Below are 26,921 nucleotides of genomic sequence, written 5' to 3' on the forward strand. Positions count from 1 at the left end.
GCGTATCAAGAACTTGAGCACGACGCTTTAACAAAAATTATCCTGAAACGCGATATCGATTTCGTCTCAGCAGTAAAAAAGCGCGTCGTTAAAAAAATCTAAAAAACGCGAGCCTCGTCATGTATCGCGCGTGAGTTTCGTCGAGGCAGCGCGATATTGTTTAACGAGGCACGCGTGCATGCGACGAGACTATTATATTATCGACATCGAAAATCTCGATGATAAATCCCACGGGCCGGTCTTTATTCGCGAGCCTCGCAACCAAATTCATACACAGCCATCTCGCACCGAATGCGCCGCGGCTCTGTCGTTCGGTACAACTCGACGAAACGGCCGGTTACAATTACAAACGGAGTTCCAACGCGTGTAATCATGACATACGCACTTGCAAACACGCTCGTTACAACGCCGGTCGCACATGCACACATTGAAAGGGGAAACGACGCGAGCCAGACAATTTATTCCCCGCTATCTGAGCTAACGTTTACATTAACCAACGCGAAATCGTACGTCGAACGGTAACAATGCAGTGACCGACGTGCTGCTCATCATTTTATCGTTCCACAATCCGCCCGACAATCTGTCAGTCCGCGAACACGTTCTTTTCTGAATTTTTCAAGTCGTTTTCTGGGGCCATTTCGCCACAAGCGCAGATTGCGCTGCGATTACCGTCAAAGTCGATATTATTGCTACTCGAGAGGGAATCGCTGATTTTATTAGAGACTTTGGGAGATAATGGAAACAAGATGGACGTTAAATTTGAAGGGAAGATAAAGAGACGGCAATTTCGAAGTTTCCAAAGAGTTAGATCGAACGATCGTACGATTAGAGAAATTGGGTAGATTAAATTATATTAAATTTGATGTTCTCTTGTTCCGTTGGGAAACGGCGCCTCTCGCAATTTGCACGAAAAGTAAATTCGAAAAACATTTAACGATAAGAAAATTATGCCTATTACTGGAGTCTCTTGCCATTGGACTAATCTTAATGATTATTATTATCTAGTAAGCCTGACAATTTCTGTGACAGTAAAGTTTCGATAAGAGAAACAAGCATCTTGCTTATTTCATGAAAATCATCGCCGTCAACACGGAATATGTTAATAGGAATACTACACACTCTGTAAGCAAGCTGCGGCGAGATTACGTGACTGGTTTTACTTTTATCCCGGTGGCTTTATTTCTTTCGTGCCGGAGATTGCGTTTATATGTGACCACAGTCGGTATTTACTTCTTTCCACGCACCCGTTTTACACACCAAGCCACGGAATGAATTTCAACGCGATGTGAAATTATCCGTGGCTTCACGCGACGTTTTACAGCAAATTTCTCACCGATAATTATTCCTTTCCCTTTTCTATGGATCCAGTTCTCCCCTAATGCAATTTTTACCCGCCGCGTATCGCGGTATATCTATGCTCGGGATACAAGATTATTACTGTGTCGGATGCAATAACGCGGAAGTACGCAATAACATCCATTGCGAGCCTAATGCAAATGAGTGCTACGCTTCCTTTCGCTGCGTCGTTTCAAACGTTTCGAACGTTTTGTTTCGCGATCACGCATTATTTTTATTATATGAATATTACAGCAGAAAAATATGACAAGCACGATTCTATTGATTTTCTGACATTGATTTTATTTAACGTCCTTTCTGTATCTAAGAACCAATAGGTATTTTAATTCGAATATGTATAGTATATTTGGAACTAAATATACTCAATATGCGCTTTAAAATAATTCAGCTACCTTTTATCCGCAAGAACGACACTTGAGAAAACACCAGACAATCCTACGACATCCGAATAATATTAAAATCGATGTGAAAAAGGAAGAGACGTATACGAAGACGCGGTAACTTGGCAAAGCTCTCGGAAACCTTCGCTCGCGTTTCGAGCGATTCCCGTCTCAATTATTAAACCCATGGCCGGAGGCTGACGATCACAGAAATAATCCCAAGCGACGCAACGACGAAGAACGTGGGTGGTCGAACCTGCTGGTCTCTGACTTCTCGATTTCGTCTCGATCGTATTCGACAAGCACGCATTTCCATAAGCCGAGAAAGCTGTGCGGACGTGTGGATCACCCGCGACGCGACGTTTCTCCCTGGAGCACCCTGTCGCGTCGGTTTTCTCGGGAGCCGCAACGGAAATCCCGATCGAAGTCAGAATCCCCGAGAGACGTTCTGTGGTCTCTCGATACACGGGTTATAGCCGGCGCAGCGATGTATGCGCTCGGAGCATCTTGAGCATCCTCATAGCGAACGCTTATATACCGCAAGCGTTATGTCGAGATGCTCACGGGCTCGATAGATTCAAACCGGCAAGAGAGGAGAAGGGAGAAAAAAGAAAGACAGGAGAAGAGAAAAATGTGGAAGAAAAGGAAAGAGAAAAGAAAAGAGAATAAAATAAGAAAAGAGGTGAGGAAGAAATAAGAGAAGGAAAGGAACGAAAGTAAGAGAAGAAAAGACCAGTTGTAAGCAGAAAGAGAGACGGTCGAATAGAAAAGAGGAGGAAGAAATCAAAAGAAGAAGGAAAAGAAAAGACGCCCAAGTGAAAGACAGAAAAAACCAACGAGGAGAAGAAGCCAGCAATTGGAAACGGAGAAAGAGACGACCAAGCGTGCGAGAGAAGAGACCGATGAAGAGAAGCGAACCGACCTGCCTGAGTCAACCGGTCTAACCACATGTTTGCCTGCAAGTCGCTATGCAACAGGATGGGGTTCGCTCAGAACCGTAAGCAACCTCCGTTAAGCCGCATTTACACCGAAGAACAAATCGATCGGCGCGACATTTCTCCGTGGAAAGCGACGTTTATCCTGTAGATCGATCGCGAGCGTCGCGGCCAGAAACCGCGGACAAAGAGAGACGCCGTGCGGCGCCGGTAGCTGTGTAGCTGTGTAAGCTGTGTAGCTGTTGTCTCGCATTTAGGTTAATTAATGGAAAGGGCTGCTAGAAACTCTGGAGTTGTTGGCTTTACGCTGCGATACACGTGGCGGTGGCAGTTACACCAGCATTCACGATGAATCGAGATAATCGAGATTGAAATTTTTCCAACGCTATCCGCTGCTACCGTCTACGTTTCGTTCGACGCGCGCGCAAACATCCGGATAGCTATCGTGATATATCCGTAATTAGGATCTGTCGTTTGATCGATGCGCCCTATTAAACCAATTTAAATACAATGCCTGGGACGCTCAGCTTTGCTTGGTGTAGATACCTTTCTAACCAGATTGCCGTGGGTAGATCGAGTGGAGGATGCGTTCGACGTTAAGTTCGATTATTCCTTCGGAGTTTAATTATTGGTTTAGACTGGTTGTTTCCTGAAGAAAAAATGAGAAGGTAGAATACAGGTTCGTTTTGTTATACTTGTTAACGGAAGACTCTCTGTGGTGGAACGTAAACGAGGCCGCTTGCTCCTTGAAAGAAAGTTACAAGTTTTGCTTGTTTAATTACGACGTTAGACTTTTTATCGTCGAAGCTACCGACTCAGAGTTTTGTAGTATAATGTACACGTACACTGAAGTAAAAGTAGTAAAATTCATTTTACTGCCGTAATATTGCCAATATATACCTTGCCAATTGTTGACCAAACATGTTCGAACTCTGTTTTCTCTATCCCTTTAATAACACGATAATTAAACCACACTTTGTGAAAAAATAGCCAAATGTCCAAACGTTTTTCGACTCGAGCGTATATCCGGACGAAACAGCACCAGATATCCGATATACGGAAAAATATACAGCCATTTTGGGATTCGATCGCGCGATAAAAAGAACTGTTCGATCAGGAGGTGTGGGGAAACAGCGAATTACAGCTATCCGACCCGAAGCGGCCCCAACGTGCATAACACGCGTGCGTACACGCGTACAACGGTATACCGGCCGGTCATTTAAAATTTAAATGTTCCGCATCCCGACGCACTTTATGTCGGTATCACCGATGCTCTTTCCCAAGCTGGACGATGCCCATATTTTACAAACCGCACACGAAAATCATTTCGCAGGAAAATCATGATATTCCTGTAAATGTCGTTGCGTAAAAATAGCCGATAGTTTTCGAGAGTACGTTTTCCGTTTGAAATGGTGCCGTGTTATTCAACAACGCGAACAAATTGTTTTATCGCGGTACGATTAGTTCCGCTACTGTTCGAATTCGAATTTTCCCCAGAATTTTGGAATTGAGAGTTATACAACAGCGAGATCTGCTTTTTTACTATTTTTCTACGGCTGTGGAATTTCGAATCTTTCGTGTTATCGTCTTTTTTCCGTAAACAATGGCTATAGATAGATCGTAGATAACTTGAATTTACAACAGGCAGATCTGGATTGTATATTTTTGTAAAGATGTATAATTTTAAACGTTAACTGTAAATGTTAAGCTATATCGTAGAAGTACGGTATTTATTATATAATATCGAGTCGTTCGAGAAAGTCTGACTTGTCACAAGGTCGATGACGCTCAAATACATCGAAGCAAACGAAAATCAATGAGAATATGCAGGTACGTGAAATTCACATACAGGTTAAAACTACCTTTCTTTTATGAAAAAAAATATTGGAATAAGATAGAATTTGATAGATTTTAAAAACGGTTATATCGTACAATGTATTGGACTGTATTATACGTTAGAGAAGGACGTGGTAAAATTTTATGGTATACTATTACTCTGAGTCATCTGTTTTTGATACATCAGATAATGGAGGTCTCGAATAATAGGAGCTGGGATAATCGGGGAACCATAAAGTTGCAGCCCAGTTAAGTTAGACCTCGGCGTGCTTAAAGCCATGAACATTTCCCAACAAGACTATGAAATAATATCGGGCGGTGGAGCTTCTCTATAGATTACATAAATTAATCCACTCGACCGAATCGAAATTACTCGCTTCTATTCGCTGCCTCTTCGACTCCTGTACAGAAACAAATTCTGAAAAGGGAGGAAAAGTCGAAGATACTAAAAGCTACTAACAGAAAAAAGATTTATGGATAATTTAACCGCGTCTAAAATAACAATGCATTTAGGATTACATAAACAAATTCATTGGTCCGAATCGGAATTACTCGTTATCAACTATTTCCTGACTAACTATTTGCAATAATAAAAAACTCAAAAAAGAAAAAGAAAAAGAAGAAAAAAAGGAAAAGAAAGAAATCAGGAAAAATATTAAACCGTGCTGAAGCGAAATTGATCGATACATCTAATTGCGTCTAAAGATCACCTGAACTTGCTTTCCTCGGTCAATACTACGGAATTATGCAAACGAATAACATATATACACGGATTGAACCGGTCGTCAAGGTAAACCGGAACAAAATGAGGTCCAAGATAGAAGCAAGATTGCCACGACGAGAATCCTCAGCCGCGCTATCAGAACAAACTGCTACGAGCAGGTGGACACGTACCACGGTTAAGCTATATCGCGGGCGAAAATAGGGGGAAACGAGGTTGTTACACCTCGTACGAGGGAATCCGCTTTGAAATCTCGGCCGGTGTTCGTGGTACCCGGACGCGTCGCTTAGAATTTTCGGCACGAGCTGGAAAAAATCCAAAGACGGAAACGACGTACGCCATGAACGTACAAAAGGAGAGATCGGTCGTCTAGAACGACGAAGAAAGAAGAACAAGGAGAAAACGGGGAATGGAAGGGGGAGAAGGCTAACGGAGAGATTGAAATGCACGGAATAAATTTCAGGCACCGAACGCGAACGTTGCAAAGAGATTTAATTAAAGATGCATTGCGCTTCATTTCTGAAGTTGAATGGAGCCCGTCGTCAGCTCGAACCTGCCCTCCTCTCCTTGATTACATCCACCCATCGACCTCCGCATCGCGTTCACTTTTTACCGGGCCAAACAAACCGACCAAATTCGCACATCCCTGCTCAAACGTTAATCGAACTTTTCCTGGTGCCTCGTTTACCGCTAACCTCTCCGCGAAATTATTTTATCGTGTGTCATTACCTGTAATTACGAGATCAGGGAATTCTTCGTAGCCAAGATCGAGGAATATTTTGTCGGAGGGCATATTGCGTATACGAATGGTTATTGACGTAAATTTGTCCGTGGATGATTTATAGAGTTATGTACGAAATCTCATATTGCAGTTTAATATAGTCTTGACACATATGGAATTCGTACAAAATCTACAAATATTAACTGTACTGCGTGTAAACAGGACAAGTTGCTGGAGTTACTGCAGGTACTTTTCAAGGGTTGAGAGCAAAATTACTCGATGTTTGTGTGACCCTTTCGTACAAATTTACCGAGCGACGTAACTCCTTGAAAATATCACAGGGATGATGAGAAAAGTAGGTTTAACTTTCGTCTGGTTAAAACGTATCTCTGGTTCAGAAGCAAGTGGATCCCTACGCGTCGTTAAGTAGACATTAATCTACAAATTCGAAGGGTGAATCCTTCAGCGGACTCTTGAACTTGCCATCTTTAAATTTAACAGCATTTAACTGCACTGATCTGATAACACGAATGAACGAACGAGCCGATAATAATCGCATATTCAAATGGAATAAAGATCGCGCGAAATAATCAAAGTTCAGCGGCGTTAAATAGAAATCGCATCGCGAATTAAGCTATCAGGCAATCCATCAACGAGCAATACGGTTTAAAAATACATACATAATTCGATAAACGTGGTTGAGCGCATCTATCATCGCGTTAAATGCGCCAGCTTTCAACGCGAATATTCGCCATTCTTTTAACCCCGCGAGCATCAGCCAAGTCCACTTGAATTAATTAAACGGTCGCACGAACCATTTCAGTGCACCAAAGGAAGAAAGCGCATGCTGCGGTGGGCGGAAATTATTCGATCGTGTTATTTTTTATCGCGAACCAAATATGTCCATCGTCGATATATTTTTTTATTTTGCGAAACGCATAACGAATGTTTGTTCTCCGCGTACGGCGCGCAACATGCAACGCGGTGAAAAAATATTTCGCCGAACCAGGAGGAATCGCTATCGTTGGTGCGGATCATACCACTCGGCGCTGTTCGATAAAATCATCGCCGAATTTAAATTGTATATTTATCGAAAATATACGTACGCACCGTCAATTAAAACAATCCGCGTATTGATAAAAACTCGTCCCACTGTCTCAAAAGGACGAATTAAAATAAAAATACGGACTAGTTCGAACGATAAGGGAGAGATCGATGTGTTTACGCTATGTGTTTAATATATCCCGACATAAAAACTTTTAATACACCGGATCGGATTAGATATTACTCATAACTTACTCGTAACACGCTCATCCGCCAAACAGATATTTATACGAATTCATAAAAAGCGTGTACACACTCTACATTGGATATTTCATATATTTTGTTGTTATACAAAGAATATAGATATATATATTATACAAAGGATTATAACCTGCCTCGTATAGATTTAAATCTATTTAAAATTATATTTTTTCCAAATGCTTTTACAAGATATTCGAAATTTTTGGGTAAAATTTCAACCTATTTACAATGCACTTGATCACGCCGCTATCGAACAATTTTCGCTGCTTTATCTCTCGATTTGTAAATAAAAAAGCATCCTTTACAATATAGAAACAACGAAAAATCACGTTCGAGAGATTCGCATGCAGGACCCTTTGCGATTTGAATTTAAAATTCTCGTCTCTACCATGCAAAACATGGTGAAACGGACGTATGATTTCGCACAGTGCCCGTCCTATCGGCCACTCTGAAAAAGTTTCAGCTAAAAAGGGAAGATTTTGTATGCCGACGGGAAGCTTGATTTTCGATATTGCACGACACAGTGACTGGCTGGAAGCAACCGATAAACCCGGTAGGCAGATTTATTGCCGTCTAAATACGCTCAGCCGGATAAGAAATAAGTGCCGCAATAACGCACGTTACGTCTGCTCGCCATTAATGCGCCGGGAACGCCGGCAGCATTCCAAACGACTGCGGTCAACGAGTATCTGTTCTTTCTTGCCCCTCTGATATTGCGGTATACAGGTATTCCGTGTGTGCTTCGACGTTCCTAGGTCATGAACACGTTGCAAGATCAAAGTATTGGAAAGGAGATCTCCGTGCACGTGCTTAGAGTTCGTGATCGCTCTAGAAAATCTTGACGTTTCATTTTTTGGTTCGATAACACCCTAAGAGTAAACTAATATTCCCTGACTAACGTTATAACCCTTTCACGGTTTGATACAACGAGGAATGCGGAACATACGAATTAACCTGTCACTGGTAAAAGAGGAATTCACCAAACCCCAGATATTTTCACTTCTGTAGTAATTTAGAAAATTTAAGATCGATAACTGCTAATCAATGTGTATATATATATAGGTTAACTAATTTTTAAGCAAACGATCAGCATAACCCATGATATTATCAATTTTTATTTCTCTTTATCGCTTGTATCTGACACGAATGCTGTTACTGCAAAAAATATAGTTTTATATTATCCGCGTGCAAACCGCTGCGTTTCGAACATTTATTTACGACTCCAACATATTAATCCGAATACACTTTCTGTAACCGATCTGTTTCAGCCCGAAAATATGTACGCCGATCCATTTCGTATCAGCTTTCGAAACTGAACACACAATACATGATTGTGGATGATTTACTGATCAAAGACCACAGATTTTACATTGGCGAAACACTTGTTGCTAAAATCACAAGCCTGAAAAACGTCGACCCGCGTTTACGAGTACATGCGTCGATTTCAGATTTTGCAATTAAAAATGACGAATGCTAGCGGGAAATAAATATTACTTTGCCTTTATCGGTATGAAAAAAGACGAGACGATAACTACATCGACCGGAGATAAGAGAAAAAAATTATTTACACAACAATAAAAAATAATCACAACAAAGAATTAACACTCGCGACAATAATTTTTGTCTGATACGCTTGAAATTGAAAGTGAAACGTTGCGCGAATTTCGTATGTACACTGTATCGTGTGCGCAACACAACTATACGGTGTACGTAGTAATTATCCAAGTTACGCTTGTTATTTCTTGTGTATCTCGTGGTAAACAACGAGGACCATCAATCACAAACTATGAATTAATAATCGTCTAAATGGAGTGGAAGCAATCTGCGACTTTCGCCTCGTTACGACTTTAATAAAATATAGAACGCACTAACGAATCAATCTTATCGCCACGTTATGTCTCATATCGTCCAATTACGTGTTTTTTCGCAGATAAGTCACCACAGTTGCGCTAGTCTATGCGCCATGATAACGATTAATAGGTACCAGACGATAAACAAAGTACAAGGTCACAAAGTAAGCATTTCCCTATGATATACGATACAAGTTTAGATTAGACGCGCGTATCCATACTTTAAAGTCGAAATCTTCGTTTAATGAAAGTCGCGTGTGAACTGATAAATCCTGCGATTTATCAAACGTTTACTCTGCCATATTAAGGCCAATTTGCAATTCTTTTCGGTCAATTTACAGCCCGAAATTGTTTCTTAACATCGTGTTGATGAAAGAAAATTTTAATATAATTAATATCCTTTCATCATTCCTTTCTTCAACTAGAACCTGCAATTTTATGTATGAAGTACGTACATTATACGAAGACTCGCGCTATAAAACACGCGGAATAAATGTAAGAAAGAAAGAAAGTGTAGAACACATGTAATTACCATGTCACACATATAATTACAATCTAGTTGCCTGCTGTGACACGAGAAGTATGACCGATTAACAGGCGATGTTCTCTAATTGTAGGATACATGAATCGAGCAAACTATAATATCGATAACAATATGTATACGTGCATGAAGGTCGTATACACGTATACGCACCGATACGAATTTCACGTGCACGTAATCGCAACTACGATCGGTAAGTTACGTAGTAGGACATTCGTTCATAATTTTCCGTTGAAATGGAGCAGCCAAGTACTAGGAAACGTAATACCACGCTTGTGCCTTCTGGCACGAGTTACTATCTTTTAGTGGATTAGCGTTTAATCATTGAATCGAACGTACCTAAAGTTTTATACGGGGGAACCTTCATTACGGCAACTCATATTATTCGGGCTATACTTGCCGGTAGCAGCATTCTGTTATCCAAACATTCCATTATTCGAGCATTTCTTTATCCACGATGCCCCCGATGGCCCCGACTCTTCCTCTCTGCTTTTACTTTTTCAGCCAGAAACACATTATGCATGGTTGATCGTAATACGATGATAGTAAAATATAATGAAGCTTACGTGCATAATTTGGTATATAGGATTAACGTAATATTCGTGTTACGAAAAGACTGCACGTTAATTAAAGAGATGCTAAACGTGAAATAATCGAGAAATTTTAATGTAACGTAATACGTATTTAAAATATCGATACCTCGTAGATTCAAATATTTTCCGCTGATTCTTGTATTTCTATCGCAATAAAATTCCCAAATTTCTTACAGCTGATCCCAGCTTGAAATGATATTTGATGGGTGATTTCTGTGATTACCATTTATGAAAAAATGATTAAAAAGCACACTGATTAGCTCCAAATCAAAAGCAGGATTTTTTCTATCGATTGCGAATGAAATGGTCGTTCTGGATTACCTTCGAATGTTTTCACCGACACCAAGTTCGTCGACAATGTTTATTTACCAACAACCGCTTCACCGACATAGCCTTTGTACGACAATTATTATGCCGATCGTCATACGTCATCGTTGATCGTGTAGCTTTATGCAAATGTTTATTTCCGTGCATAGAAAAATAAAGAAATATAACGATTATCGGCGAAGGACGGAATCGGTAAAACGATCATCGGTAATTCGAAGGTTAAAGGTAACCGCAGAATTCCGTCGTAAATACCAAAAATCATTTGATATCATGGTTACGAGCTATAAAACGGAGCAACGGGGAACATCTCGGAAGAGAAAGAAACAGCCGCGCAAACACGGGTTCGACAATTCGCAGACACGAAGGGAGCACACGCGTCTCGTACGTTTTCCGATCACGTTTGCGACTTGACGCGAAATGAATTCAAATCGTCGCGCAAATAACACGGGCGGACGCGCTGGAATAGCGTTATATCGATAGACGAGGAGGAGTCGATAGACAGCCGATGGTGGACGCGTCATAGAGCGGCTACGTAATCGCGATTACCTCGGGAGAAACGTAGTCGTTTTTAACCCCCCCCCCCCTTATCCGAATCGCGTATTAGCAAGTCAGAAATCTCGAAACGTTTGGAACGCGAGAGCTCGTGGAAATTTTGCGAAACGAGAAGGATCGATCGAATGTATTTAAAATGCTAAGCGAATCTCTCTACGCGGATATCAATAGCGGAGTGCGAGGAGTGGCCACGACTCCGAATGCTCGTTACCGGAAACGAGAGGCCGTGTAATCACCGGCTGTTCGGACGATACCCCACCATCCTTTATTTCCAGATAGCCAGGGCAATGTTTTCGTTGGCGTTTCGCGACCAATTGGAATTTCTACAGCCGTTATCCACTTAATAATCACGAACAACGCCAATGACGCCACGCGCTCTTGCCGGGTCAGGGATCAAAGCGAAAGCCACTATAAATCGATTTTTCGCCAAACTACTTCCCACCGATATTTCAACGGTGAATTCAAAAGAATGCCGATGCATAATGCGGACAGGCGCGCGTCAAACCCTAAGTGCACGTTCGCTTATGTAGATGTAGGTCACGCGTAGCGTGTGCCTTCTTATCCGAGTGGTAACTGGGTTATTCGGTACTACGAACAACAGGGTAGTTCGTTCGCGGACTGCCGAAGCGGGTGGATTTTAATCGAACGAAACCGAGAACCGTGTTGCTCGTCCGGTTTCGGAGGAAACTTCAATTCAGTCGATTAAACCATAACCTTGGTTGAAGGATACCGTGTTGCGCGTCTCTCCGATACGCCACCAGCGTGTTTCTATTTTCTTTTTCAATCGCGTCCTCTTTTTTCGACCACCTTCCCGCTACGTAAACAAATACTTGATCGAACTTTTGTACGTCCACTACTCGCGAATGAATAAACAAGCTCCGTTACGATTACACATCGGCATGTACTTACACATGTACGCGTATAAACAGTACGTCGCATATACGCACGCATGTACAATGCACGTAGGCGAAGAGTTCATGACACTTTTCAAGGCGGGAATTTAAAGCGAAACACGTTTTCAACACGCGAGCTGGTAACGAGAAACGTCGCAACACGCGACAATAACGAGAATAATCGACTTACCTAGGAGTTAACCGGCCAGGGGGGAACGTCCTCGCGGCAATCTCGACGGCTACGCTTCCGCCGTCGCATCCACACACTTCTGCACACTGGACACACGCGAGCGGAAACGCAGTTGCCGAACGGGCACGACACGAATCAACGCACAACGAGGGGGGATCTCGAGAACTCGATGGTTCGTCAGCGCGACACACGCGGCAAAATTCGAGGGAAGAAACGCGATGTCGAGACTCTCGACTGACTTGAAATTCCGATATGTTATGTTATGTTATGTTATGTTTGTGCGGCAAGCGTGACTTGACAGGTGACAAGTTCGCGTCGCGAGGCAAAAACGAACGTACGGCGGAACCTCGCGATACTCTCGATACTCGCACGCCGAGAGACCGGCTTCGACTGTCGAGCGACGCTTCACTGGCCTCACCGAGGCCTCCTAGCCGCCGCTGCTGTCAACGACACGCGGACTCCGCACCCTCTCTCGTCCCTCCGCGCGGCTCTTCCATCGGGCCGCAACTACGCTATCTCTCTACTTCGACCGGCGTATCCCCACTCGACGTCGCGACGCCACCGACCACTTACGAACCCTCACGAGCGTCGCCGAGCAATGCAGCGCGCAAACGCCCGCCGATTATTGGCGCGCCGAATGAATTCGTACGCGATTTAAACTTTGCACTTTATTGCTTACCATCTGGTTTCGATACAGGTTGTTATGTTTGGAAGATGATAAAAATTGGAAAAGGTATGGACGGTCAGGAAACAGAAACGATGATATTCAAGATGTGTTTGAAGAAACAGTGTGGTTAGAGAGGTTGTGGTTAGAGAGCTTTTGAAAGTTTTCAGTGAGAATCGATGAGGTTTGAAAGGGATGGAGGCTTGAAATAGATTTGTTATGTGTTTTGATAAATATGGTGGCTACAGAACAGTAATTGGCAACCTCTTTACTAAAAAAAAGGTATCCCAAATATTTAGCTTATGACAAAAGACACCCTATCTCAAAGTCTGTAAATATTTACCATGACTGAATTTGTTGATATAAAATTCTACTTACAAAAATTTGATAACATGAAAACGAAACATATAGAACCTGATAAAGCGAGGCTATATTAGAGAATGAGAGTCTGTGCAAATATTCTTCGTAGCGACCTTGTATGTATTTTGAAAAATTTTCCGTGAAATCTATTTTTTTAGTATCGATTAAGTATGTATTTGCAAAGGCAAAAACATTTTAATCTACAACTCATAAACTTATAAAATCAATGTCACACTTCAATGCCACGTGATATCTAAAAGCAAATATCTCAATCCCTCTGCGTGTGTCTCCAATCTCGGGTCTAGTAGATCAGATTTAATCGTCAAAATCTCGCTGACAGTTTGCTCCCCTCCAGCGTGCATGCGAAATGAGTAGGATTACGTAATGCCTGACCTTGTTTCTTCGACCAGAAGCTCTTCCGCGCTGCCATGGCTGCTATTAATCTTCCCGATAAACCAATTACCGTCGCGAAAACCGGTTCAACTGTAAGCCGCTTAAATATGTACACGTTCATACGTGGCGTTCGCCCCCGGAAGAGCTTTCGAAATTTTATTAACGCTCCCTACTCCACAGAGCGAGATTAACGCGATTCTCATCGAATGAATCGTATCGTACGTACGTATCGAATCGTACGATGTTATTTACAATAAAATTTTATTTCACACGATTACTCCATATTTGAGATACCGCATATAGTAAAAGGTTTGATAGTAAAGGGATTAATGTGAAAACACGCGAGATGTGTTGCCCATACCTCACGATGTTACGTCGCAAAATATAATCTCGCCTAGTACACGGGCGCGAAACGGTTAATCTTGCGATTTCCCGATAGTTGCACGTTGGTACCACGCAACGATGGAAAAAGGTGAAAAAGGAAACGAAGAAAAAGAAGAAGATGGGCTGTCGAGTGTCCCGGGGCGGTTAGCCAGCCGCGTAACCGTGACGAAAGAAATCGAGCCATTACGAGCGAGCCGTTCCGCAGATTTAAATTCTAATTCGAGGTCGGTAATGGTAGGGCTCGGTTAAGTTTGCCAGGCGAGGTGAACTAATGCCTCCGCCAGCGCGAAACCCCCGAAGGAATTTGTAAATTCGACGCTGGAAGTTTTAATCGTCCATCAGGGAAGAAACGAGGAGCACGAACTTTTCGCATAATAATTCTTTCCTATCCTTCCCGTGGTAGGTACCTTTCCCGCTTCCGTCAACTCTTGCACTGGGGCCCTTATAACCTAAGGAAAGCGAACAGGAACGACCTGCGTACGCGAATGAATATTCCTTCGTCCAACTCCGCGGGCCTCGATGAAATAATCTTGGAAAGTATTCCCATTCTTTTCCTCCTTTTCATTTCTCTTTTTTTTCAGAATTCTTTGCTCAATCGCGACTGAGACGCATTACCGCAATTTTCGGGTTTACCCGAAGAAAAATGACGATGGTGTGAATATTAACTCGGTTATCGCAACGGCAACGATGAATCCCATCGTTTGTTAAGCAATCGCACATTTGTCATTTTCTATTTGTGAAAAGAAGAGAACGAGCCATAAAAAGGTTCAATTTCTTAAAAGAGAAATATTGAACTCGGTATTTGAGATAAGATTCGTCCGATTTCTCTTCGTCGGTGGGGAGAGTCTGCGACTCTCTGAAGGGTCTACGATAAAATTTTCAACCGATTCGTGAGTTGTATAATTCTACGGACTAAATCTTTAAGGACCGTATGATGCAATTAATAAGTTATGTAACGATTCCATATGCAGGATCTTTCGAAAAGCAGTAAAAGATTTTGTAGGGCAATCCCAAGGGTCCGAAACAACTCTCGAAGTGCTGCAGGCATGGTTAGGTATATTCCTAGGAGATATGAGGTGATTTTAATTCTAAAATATGGCCGAGAAGGTACCATTACGTTCTATTACAGACAACAACTTCATCGTTTAATATTCTTCTATCAAAAACTGCATATCTCTTCTAACATCTTCATACTTTTTGAGCACTTTTGCAATTTTTACATAATTTATCATCTACAATCTTTTATTTATTATTTGTACGAAGGGGAAATTTGTCCTGAAACTACCAAACTTTACTACCAAGCTATACTCCTCTCGCTATAGTGATAGAAAAGAAAAATAGAGCCGCTTCCAGTTCTGCATTTTTTATTCTAATAAAACGGAAAAGGTACATAAGCTATATAAAAAGTATGGATAAACTATCACGTTCTGGATTCTAACAGGTCTGTAAAAATCCAATGGAATTATACTAGCAAAGAAGCGTAAAACGAGGAATAAATAACTACGCAACAGTGATATCGACCGTCTTTCGAACCAGGTAAATTCTGCAAGCTATAGATACATAGCTGCATGCTCCCAGGTACTCTAAGCACACCTGGGAAATCAGACGTTTCTCGCTGGCCACTTGATAAACGTTAGGAAAGGTCTACGGAATAATTACGTTACATCGACGGCTCGGGGAAAAAGTTGCCGCTATTGCAAAACCAGAAGAAGATTCTTCGAATTGCTTGTATCTGAATCACTGGTGGCTTACTGTCCTCGTTTTCCAATCTATCTCGCACGATTATTGCAACAATAAAAATTAACAAAAAGAAACAATTGACATGGATAAATGCTTTGTTCGCAAGTTTATCTTTAAGAAATAACACAACTTAAGAAATAACTCAAACTCAACCCGAAATAATCGAGAAAAGTGTCGTAGAATATTTACAAAACCTAAATGAACAGAAATAAAACGAGACGGGGGAAATAAATCCTGCCAACCTAGATCAGTTTTTAATTGATCGAACGATATTGAAACGAATCTTCAATAATTTGAAAATAATGTAAAAATTATATCTAAAGATAATGTATAAGATCCACGGTCGTGATTTAAACTTGGAAAAAGATCTGCGATTCCGTACGGCTACGCAAGTCCACGTTGTACCTAGAAAGGCTGCTACGGGGTCTAGTTTTTACGAGGAGGATACATCTTCGCGACTTGTATTGCATCTTCGTGAAGTATTTGACTCCCGAGGTCGTGGGTTCAGTGGCCGGTTGCAGGATTCTCTTGGCCAGAACTATTTCTCTCAAGATCGAGCGGTTTACTTTTTACGAGTGGCTTAGCTGCAACCTGCGATGTACAACCTGTGATATAGTTGTCCAGGTACTGCTTACTCCTAACCCTGGATCTCTGTCTTGTTCGACTTGTTACTTTATGGGTCGCTGTCTCGTTGCACTCTAATCGCGAAAATTTGCATCGTTGTCCGAGCTGATTTCACGTACTACAAGTTTATTCACACTTTCGAGAATGTTTACCCATCTACTCGTGCACATATCGATTTTTCAACCTGCGTTAAACGATGCGTTAAATTCTCTTTATCCGTCTTTCCAAAACTGGGATGTTTCAACTTTCTACGTTTCACTGCAGTTGCTATATCGACGTTGTTAATATAAAAATTGTTTTTTGTATTATCCCTACAGATAAAAAATGGATATGGAAAAAACCCTACTACATATATATGACTAAATTTTTCAAACATCGACAATCTTTTTAATTTTAGAATGTTTCGTTAAAAGCGTATTTACCGGAGTTACCGGTCGGTCGTATCACAAAAATGTTCGCATGCAAAATATTAAAAAGCTAGTCATAAAATTTCCATATTTTGAATTTTGGCTAAAAGCAGAGCAGAAAATTAAATTACGGCAGCAATTTTTATTTGAACAATTTTTTAGGAATGAGATTAGCAATTTTATCGTAAGATAATATCAAAGAAGTAAAATATTCTCCAAACATCTGAGCTTAAACTCGTACGTACACGGAATAGTTTCTAAATTTTCAATTGTTCACGAGAACTATGCCTTAAAGGATAGTAAAAGCAAATTGAATTCATTTGCGATTCCTAAAAAGCAGACAAACTATTCGTAAGCACGTTATAGAAACTGGAGACCATTACGCACGTCTACAATTAACGTTGATTATTATTCGAGCGTCGCGCTGTCCTATCGAAATTCGTTCTGTGCAGCTTCTTAACCGATAGCTACCACTTAAAATGCATAGCGTCTCCTGACCGAACGACACTGAAAGTGTTTCGGGAATGTACATTACCGATACATCGAAAATTCAGTGTTATCGAAATGCAAATAGAAATTTCCTGCTGCGTTTCTTCCGTAAGCAAATTTCTATCGTTCGCGTATCTCGCGTTTCTATCTGTTCCAATGAATGAAAAAGTCTTGCGACCAAAATTATTTCAAAACTTCCGCCGATTAATATAAATTATTAATATTTTCCGTGTAAATCGTAAAAGATATGTATTTAAAGAATTTCTCGTGGATTAAAAAAGTCATCGCAAAGATTCACAAGGATTACCGTAAAAAGATCAACAACGGTCCAAACTGTTTTTGCTACTATTTCAGTTAGCTTGGTAACAAAAAACTGTCGATAATTTTAGATTGGTCCAAGACGAAACAAACCACGAGGAACAGAGGGGAAGAGAGGAGAGAGATACCGCCTTTTGACCGTGAGTTCGGCATCGATACTGTCAAACGATCCTTCCCTTTGAACTTTCTTAGCACCGCTTCAGTTCGTCATTGGCACGTTCGCGAAGAGCATCGTTCGGATTTCGAGTGGCAGTAGTATAACACATATTCGTGACTTCTCTACGTCTTTTTCAAGTTTTCACAATGAAAATATACGAAGAGATCGACAACGTGTAAGAATTGTTACCATCCTCTTTTTATTTTATGTTAATTAATTAATTATGTTAATTAATTTGATCATTTCGCGGATTTGATCGAAACTACCGTCTGCTTATTCGAATAGAGTTCGCGTTATCGAGCCGATTAATAGAAATCTGCTTGCAGACTACCTTTTGCTACATTTGGTCTTTGTTACTGCGAATGTTACGATCGGTGAACAATCGGTTACGTATTTCGATTGTACATATATTTTACGTCACGTGATCTAAGATAACGGAGTCGATGAATTTTAATGAAAAGGAAAGTTTCCACAATTTGTAAGAGATATTGGCACACGTGTTCGCATAATTTACGGCAGTTTATTCGAAAATAAAGATAATCCTACGTGTTCTTGATTTTACCCGAATTCACAAATTCGGTTAATATTCCGATTATTGATCTTTCCCGCTTTACATAATTTCCGTATCACGAAATTATATTACTGTGAAGTTCTCGCACTTTCTATCTGGAAATATTACACGTGATAACTAATATACGATTGTAGTTACCAGAACGGGGACAAAGCTCCTGCATTAAGAGAACGAAAAACACGAAAAAAGGAAAAACAGCGGACGATATATACTTGCAACTGTTGCAAATACGAAAGTAGTCGATACTATAACATGCAACGTCACAAAGAAAGGATCCATTCAAGGGAAAAGTTAAACATTTGTTGCGGTAACTATACACTCTCCAAAAAAATTTTCTAATCTAACAAAAACTAGTCTCAAACAAAAACTCTGGTTCGGCGAGTGTACGTGTTGAACAAAACCTTTGTTTCAGTGCGTTTGACGTCTATACTCGTCGTCTTTTGTATTTATTTACGTGACCTAAGTTCATGAGAGATTTCATGGTTAATACGTATAAATAGAAAACAGCCGCTAGCTTCTTAAAAGATGATTAAGCGTTTCTTTAGTTTATTTATTATCTGCTAATCGTTAAAAAAATTTCTGCTATACGTATCGTCGGATATCAACATCGGTGATGTCACTGTATTCTTCTATAAGAGCGTTTTGTTTATTTAATACTTTGGTTTGCATACATTGTTATTAGACAAAATAGCAAAAGTATCAAGGAGAAGATACACAATAAGCACGCTAGAAGATCGACAGAACAGATCGTTTGATAAATACGCGGGCTCCGTCTAATATTTCCGAGATCGACTCGATTATACGCAACGCTCTAAATAAACCGAACGATCCTCCGCGTCGGAGATAGTGTTATGACGCATTCTTGGTTGTTCGTCCGATAAAACCGCCATCCTTTAACTTCTGCTTCTGGGGCATTCTCCAATAAGAATATCAATGTGTTCTGGTGTCAATTTCTGCGTATAATTTCACTTCGGTAGATCAATTCGTTGCGACCTCACACAACGTGCTCCAACAAGTTATCTCCCAAAATGAAACTCTTTAGTTTAATTTTTAGATTTTAAAACTTTACTTTGTGACATGTAAAATCTGTTTTCGTATCTGTTTCGCCTCTATGCGTTAATCCTTAGCACTCATTGTCGGGAAACGTTTTAACATTCGTTTCTATCGATCCACGGTATTGTTAACTAGAAATTAACTAGTTAACTAGTGAAATTTGACAAATCACGAGTTAAAAGCTATCAGTATTAGTAAATTCTCTTGGAAACTGTAACAGCAACAAGTTAGCTAATAAACCAGCCATAGCTTCATAAATAATCGATTCGTCGAGTCATTAATCATCATTGATATTATTAATCGGTAAATTATTGCGTAAGAGAGCCGAGATGATTGAACTCTCGTATATCCTATCAACTTATCAACTCTAGCCGTCCGAAACATGATCGTTTTCGAAACTAAAGAAAATCGTTCTTCTTCACGCAGGTAAGAGTTTCTTCACCAAAGGTGATTATTATGTTCATTGCGAGCAATTTCATCCTTCGAAAAGGCCCTACGCGGTCATCTCGAGAACCAAGTACAAAATCATCAACGAACTGCTACCGATCGATTCTGCACCGAGGCATAAGAAGCAAGTTGACAACTCATGCGACAGGCAATTGAGATCGAGCAGAATTTGCGTGAAGGATCGGATGCAGACGAAAGTCAGCTTGGAGTATTCAGTGAGCTGCAACGAGTTCGACATAGAGAACATACCTCTGATAAGTTTTCTCACCGATCATCGATTGAAATCTCTTTTGAAGCAATTGTCCTCCTCTGCGAAACAGCCAGACAACGTAAACGAGAAAGCAAACGAGAAACCAAAGGAGCAGGACAAGAAGCAAACTGTGAAGATCGCTATCTCGTCGCAGCAAAATATCGAAAAAACGGAGTGCACGAACGGCGTGGACAATGTTCGAACGAAAGTTTCCGGTTCGTCTGTTTCCTCCTTTTCGCTCGAGTTGCCGACGAAGAAGCTTATTTTGCACCGATTCAGATCGAGCGTGCACGAATTCGACACTCCTTTGTGGGATCAAAACGATAATACCGACCACAACAAAACGAATTTAGCGAAAGAGATTGTTCCAGGCAAAATTAAGCGGCAAAGGCGGACGAAGAAATGTAAACACGTCACGGACGACATGAACAAAGAGAATATATCAAAGTTTGCCTTCAGTATGGAGCAAAAGTTAAATATAAAATTAGACAGTCGAATCGCGGTGCCTATGACGACTCAAACGCATCGAAACTTTTTGGAAGCCATCGATTTTGATAAATTTAAAATATTTGGAAATCTTTGAATACAAAAATCCTCGGAGTAAGAATTATTTATTTTTTGATACCAAAGATGATTAGATAGAGCTAATGCCCAAGTAAGTGTGATATAGTTACATTTAATAAGCGATAATAACTTACAACGAAAAAAGAAAGAAATAATACAAATTTTTATATTTGCGATTAGGAATAACACGCGTGTTCTTGCGATGAACGTGTGTCTTTCGAATCGATCCTACTCCGACTGTCGCAACTTTGTGGTTGTTATTTTAATAAAGTGCACTTTAAGACTGAAATTATGCAGCGGAATGCTTGTCTTGCATAAACCCACACCTGGTTCACCCTCGTCTTCGAACATTTTGCCTCCAGGAGAGTACGTCACTTTCTCAACGCGTCAGCATTTTGTTTAATACCGCCCATTTTAAACTCTTTATACCTAGCGAGCAAACGAAGCTTCGAAACTCCCCTTTGAACGCGCTCCCGGAAAAATGTTTCATCGTCGAGCTTGTAATTCAGATTCATTTGCATGGTGCGTTTCATTTCTGCGGTGTAATTTAGGAATTCAGTACACGCAGTGACCTAAAATTTCCTGCCTAAGGACGTGCATTCGATGGGAAAAATTAAACACGGAGGGTGACGATGTCGAGTATCAAAATATTTCAGAAAGATTTTATAAGAAATATGAAACGTAAAACAAACGACTATTTTACGGAAAATGCGAAACTAAGATAATAAAATGTGGATTTGATAATAAAATAACGATAATATGGTAGTAACTTTTTAACCCTCTGTGTCTTTTATTAATTATCGTTTTTTATTTTTCAAATCGAAAGTACAATTTTTTTCTTTAGAAACAAACAAAACTCCAGTTAAAAGATACTATAACTCTCGCTCGAATCGATTTTCGATCCTCTCAGAAACTGTTTCTCTTAACTCTCACATCTTTTCACAACTCCTACACTATCCTTTCTGTCTTGAATCATTCCGCACTCTCAAAAATCTCACGCGTGAAACATACGTTCGTGTCATGTTCTCCATATATCCTCGGATGGTACGATGCACGTCAAATCTACATTCTCCAAATCGTCCCTCCTGCATAACTCACGCGAAACTACAGAGAGACGCGAGGTTCCTCGCACATAAGTTATTACTTAACTATTCGAATACGAAATATTTAATAGGAGTACATATATATATTTATTTATTTATATTAAATCTTTTCTCCCTAAATTTAAAGCTTCTTACTGAGCAATTAGTGGGTGTTTTAAATACAGTGTGTCCACACGCTATTACTAAGCGGCGTGTTCCTCGTAAACGACGAGTATGAGGTGAGAATGAAAAAGGAAAAAGACGAATGCTTCAAAGTGAAGTACATATTCACGATAATATTTTTTTCGTAAGTGTAAAAATTCATGCGCATTCTGCAATGCAGAATGCAAAGAATACCATGTGATGTGAAAAATATGGAAAGATGCAACGCTGTACTCTTGTATTTATGTTTTCTTCGTTTTACGTCTCATAAATTCCACGAAATTAAGGTTAAAATATCTTTATCGCGACTATGTAGTTCGCTTTGAGCGAGTTAGTTTTTTTCTCTCCCGATTTTTCCTCATACTTATCGTTTACGACAAAACCACTGACTAGTGAGAGCATGAATACCCTGTATAAATATTTGAGGCTTTACTCGATGTTCGAATCCGTGCGTTCGGGTCGCTACTCAAGACGTGGCACGTGCCGCGTATTTACGCTTCTTCGTAGCTTGACCCTATCCGTTGTTTGTTTACGTTAGAACGATACCGATACTTGTATACGAAATATATTTCTAATTGATATTCACATGACATTTAATCGAAGGTTTCGTTGTGTTTGTAAGATTGCATACGTAATCTCGAACGTTGTACACGCAATGTGCAAATTCAGAATAAACATTGTTTATCTATGTTTGTTCATTACTCTCCTATTATTGATCGTTAACATAGATAATATTATTACTGGAAAAACATAATCGTATGTAAGTTGAGGTACGCGAACAGAGACAGGCATAGGGCGTGGTCTGGTGATAAGGTTTGAATTAGTTTCTTTGAAACAAAAGAAATTATTAAAGGGTATCCGTGGTAAACAAAACATTAAGGACTGCTACTCTAATATAAATATCCCATCAGTCTATCACTTGTCATTCCTGCGAATTTTATTTCACAATAAGATTACATAAAAGAAACCTGTTACGATTATATTTGAGATATTGTTTAAACAATAATAAAATTTCGAATAATTCTGAAACGAAATTAAATAAATGTAATTCTAAAATATAACTCTCAATAAAATTAAAGTTCGTCCGCTTGATTAAAACGTTATAATGGCAAAATGAACGAGGAAGTAATCCGTTGTCGGAGCACTGGCGACATGACGTGCTTTCAAATTTTCCGAAGTTCTGGAAATACATGTCCACAGGACTGGAGATAGTTTCATAAACAACATTTTCCAATGCTCTCGGATGCTGGTATCCGGAGCAGAACAAGCGTTTCGCGAATGTCAGTCAGATTTTCATTAGACTTTCTAGAGGAATTTCATGAGAAATCGGATTAACCAACTTTAATTTCAACGACAATACAAGAGATTTTAATTAATAGTAATGATAGATACGACAGCACATATCTAATTGTTCGTCCGCAATCCCGTAGAGAACCGGAACCTCGCTAATGATTTAAAATAACGAGAGGGGAAAAGATTAACATCGAAAAATTCGAATCTATCTGGAGCAAGTGTAAATAATTTCCTATATCTCAGAGTTTCACGCAAATGTGCAATTTATCCGATTACACGATCCTTGATGCTCTTATTTATTTGTTTTCTTAGTTTTTTCATCACCATAGTCGAAGAAAGGTGGATGTAGCTACTACGTTACGTAAAATTGTTGTATGAAAATCTCGACAAGACAGAGAAACGAGATGAGATCAGGGGTGAATTGGCAATCGGAGAGTTTGGGAAAATTCCCGGTGGACCGGAAGAAATTTGGGACCGCTCTACGTAGAATGTAATTTAATGAACTAAAAATGGAGGGCCGATCATGGCGGTGATCTCCCGGTAAAACTTTAAGCCCCAGTCTGACCCTGAACGAGTTTACTATGTGAAATGAAATTTGAAGATACGACGCAATGTACGAAATCTAGGCACATGGGAATCCGAATGAACTTGCTAATTATTTGGTTGTTGAGTATCTAACGAACCGTGACTACTCATTGTCCGGTTCGTTAACACCCCGACCTCACATACACCCTTGCTGTTGCTGGTACACGAATGGAACGAGATAATTGCTCGGTCCAATTGCCACATGAACGATACTCTATCTATACTCTGTTTGGAAAATAATGTCCTCGATAACCCGAATGTAATAACGCTTCCTTATTGGTTACAGAGTATATTAGCAAATGATTAAAATCTACCTGTGATTTAATAACGTAATAATTAATTTGCATCCTATCCTCTTTTTAAATCCATGTTGTTGGAATAATATATCGTCGATGTCAGTTTTTGAAGCGGCTTTCAGCGCTACGTTTATTACTGGATCTATTCTTCAAGTACAAAGATTGCTACACGACGAGTAGAGGAGTTGACCATCTGTATCTATTAATGCACGTACATTTATCCGGAAAAAGCTTTATGATTGCACGATAAAAGCGCAGGTGGGAGTCTTTTGTTCGGTAAAAAGGTGAGTTTGGGCCGACGCGAAAATTCCAAAAAATTGTTTCATCGAAGAGGATACTCTAATTTTAATGAAGCGGACGATCACGGTCGAAAAACGAGATAGTACTTGTGCGAAAGCGCGGCCGTTGCGACTTGATGTGGATATCCAAAGGGATATTACGAGCAAGGGAGCAACGTCGAGGAACCTAAACGAGTCTAAAGCACCCACTTCTCTCCTACTCACGCTCGTTTCACAACGCGAGCGTAACCGAGTGTTTTCCTCGATGCTTCTTGACCGAGTTTCTGATGGTTCGCTGTGGACACAGAGACACGTATACTCGTAGATCCCCCAAACACGACATGCTTTCACTGACAGAACTATCCCCCGGTGAAGCTAGTGTGTATTCGGTAACTTTGTGTTTCGTTTTGCTACTCGGCACGAAATTTATTTGCCGACTGGCGAGTTCCACTCGCGAGGATTCCAACCAGCTGGATAGTACGAATAGCTTGTAAATTTTTCATCGCTCTCTATCTCAGCACGCGAACGCTTGGTTACGAGCCTCGTGATAGAAGTGATAAAAATACGATGCATCGATCAAAATTGATCGATGTCAGAAAAAATTAACTTTCCATTGATAGTTATTTATAGAAGATATTGATACAACGTCGGGTATACGTAGCATCAAGTTGAAAAGATTAAAACACATCGCCAATCGATTAAAATTGTTATTGAACGAATATTTCCAAGTAGATTCCAAGAAGATTCCAGAAAAATGAAGAAAATTTGATTTCTCTCTTCTTAATGCTATGCAATTCACAAATATCGCTGATCTAATTCTATTTTAGGGGAATAAGCGCGCATAGTGCTGTATTGTAGGAAAATTCGTGCACCACCGGTGCAAGGCGGTTGAGCGACGTATTCATCTCTAACGTAATTGTTACGGGACTCGTACTCCGATCTTTAGTTTAATCAGGTAATGCAGCTTACCGGATACCGAGGCAACCGATGCACCGTGGAATATTACTGACAGCCACCACCCAGCACGCTCTGGCGTGGGTGATGTATTATTAATTATGCCAACATGGAGCTATTAGACCAAGACAATAGCCCATAATCTCCATGTACTGAGGTAATAGCACATTCAGAAACGTACGAGGCGTTCTTCACCGAACAATGATACGTACCGTGCTCTATTCATCGAGTTCATCGAACAATCTTGGCTAAAGAATCTGTGGAATGTTCTTCTGTTACCTCTGTCGATCTTTTCAATACTTTTTCGACGTGTTAAATAAATAATAATTTATCATTGGTCAAATTTATCAATTAATTAATTAACCTGGCTGAGCGAATGTTTCGTTGTCTACGAGATATTACGTATTATTACATATACAGAAAAATTCAGTGGATTGATGTGTTTTGTGCTGGTGCATGAAATGCGACGCAACTTTAAACTGACGTTCACTGTATATTCATTCGGTAAAAATTACGTGTTACATCGCAGACCGCGCTGTGTTGAAATACATTACCACGCAACATTGTTCTACTACGCACACTGATCTTTGTTCTTCGCCCGTGTCTAGTTAATCTTTCTTGAACCGACTACCCACATTTCTCTTGCAAATTACGTGGCTCTCTAATCGACTTTGATCGTCAGTTGAAACATCACTATTTTCCGGGTATTTACAAAGATCAAAATTTTATATTTTCGTAATTTGCTGTTTCCATTTAGTTTCAAACGATTCTATAGAGGCGTGAAGTAGTATAACTTTCTGAACGTAGATTCCCTCGTTTGCCTAAAGAATTCGACACACATGGTCGATACGTCTGGTCGCGAATTATCAAGACGGCGTAATTTCTGACGGACTCTCAAGTGGCACTTAGCTACAATTTCCAGACGATCGTTGCAGTCGGCTGCTGTAACGCTTTATCTCTTACCGTCTAACGAAGCTGCGGTCCGAGATTGCGGCACGTGGAACATCAGGAACTCGTTAGTGCGTGAAGCATCCAGGTATTCCGGAAACTAACTCCATTTACCAGCGGTACCACGAACCTCGGTGCAGATCAGAGAGGCCTGACCGAATTAGAACGTTTCGTCCCTTCGAAACGTAATTTACGTTTCCACTAGGACGGATTGATTTGCGGCGATTCCTACCGGTTGGTCGGCGAACCCGAGTCGAAAATAATCGCGACAACTCGACGAATTCTCACCGGTACTCGACGCTCTCTTCTTTTTATTCGTTTTCGTTTCGAGAGCATCGATCGATCGACGACGACGAGGAGGACAAAAGTTTTCTTTCGAATTAGTTTGCATCGATTTAAATTGGCTTTTCGTCGATGAACGTAAAACGCGCAGTTCTCCGTTTGTTTTCTACAGATGTGCGAGTAAATATCACCGTTATTTGTACGGAACTTTCGTTACAATCGTCCGAATTTAGTCGTATGCGAAAAAAATAACTGGGCGCCCCTTCGTGTGCCAATTTTTAAATAAAATTCCGTTCGATTGTTCGTCATACGCGGAACGTTTTTTAAAATAAAACATAAATAGTAATAATCCCTCTCGATCCCGTTTAAACCTATCGTATTTAAGTTGTCCATTTTTAGATCGAACTGGGTCATTTTATA

The 26,921-nt window shown here is 40.3% G+C and overlaps 2 protein-coding genes across 5 annotated transcripts in view; one reads left to right on the plus strand and one right to left on the minus strand.

Moving 5' to 3' along the window:
- The window catches only part of LOC126872425 (putative polypeptide N-acetylgalactosaminyltransferase 9), a 292,111-nt gene extending 279,403 nt beyond the window's left edge, over positions 1 to 12,708 (minus strand). For 3 of the 4 annotated variants that reach the window (XM_050632370.1, XM_050632369.1, XM_050632371.1), the window contains exon 1: positions 12,201 to 12,706. The gene's annotated coding sequence lies outside the window, so the exon portion shown is untranslated. Of the gene's footprint in view, positions 1 to 12,200 lie in introns of all 4 variants that reach the window. The other variant, XM_050632373.1, reaches the window with a different exon arrangement.
- A 5,094-nt stretch (positions 12,709 to 17,802) lies between these two features.
- Positions 17,803 to 20,953, plus strand: LOC126872636 (uncharacterized). The gene is made up of 3 exons (XM_050632737.1): positions 17,803 to 17,911; positions 18,442 to 18,614; positions 19,787 to 20,953. Exons 1-3 carry the CDS (start codon positions 17,883 to 17,885, stop codon positions 20,638 to 20,640), a joined length of 1,056 nt encoding a protein of 351 aa, XP_050488694.1. The 5' UTR covers positions 17,803 to 17,882; the 3' UTR covers positions 20,641 to 20,953.
- The last annotated feature ends 5,968 nt before the right edge of the window (positions 20,954 to 26,921 follow it).

The sequence above is a fragment of the Bombus huntii genome, chromosome 13 (genome assembly GCF_024542735.1).
Source record: "Bombus huntii isolate Logan2020A chromosome 13, iyBomHunt1.1, whole genome shotgun sequence".
Lineage (NCBI taxonomy): Eukaryota > Metazoa > Arthropoda > Insecta > Hymenoptera > Apidae > Bombus > Bombus huntii.

Excerpts from the sequence above, each read along its gene's own strand:
- LOC126872636 (XM_050632737.1), top strand. The coding sequence starts at position 17,883 with ATGAAAATATACGAAGAGATCGACAACGT. Across the intron at positions 17,912-18,441 it reads TACGAAGAGATCGACAACGT|TTACCAGAACGGGGACAAAG; the intron begins GTAAGAATTGTT and ends ATACGATTGTAG. Across the intron at positions 18,615-19,786 it reads AAAGTTAAACATTTGTTGCG|GTAAGAGTTTCTTCACCAAA; the intron begins GTAACTATACAC and ends TTCTTCACGCAG.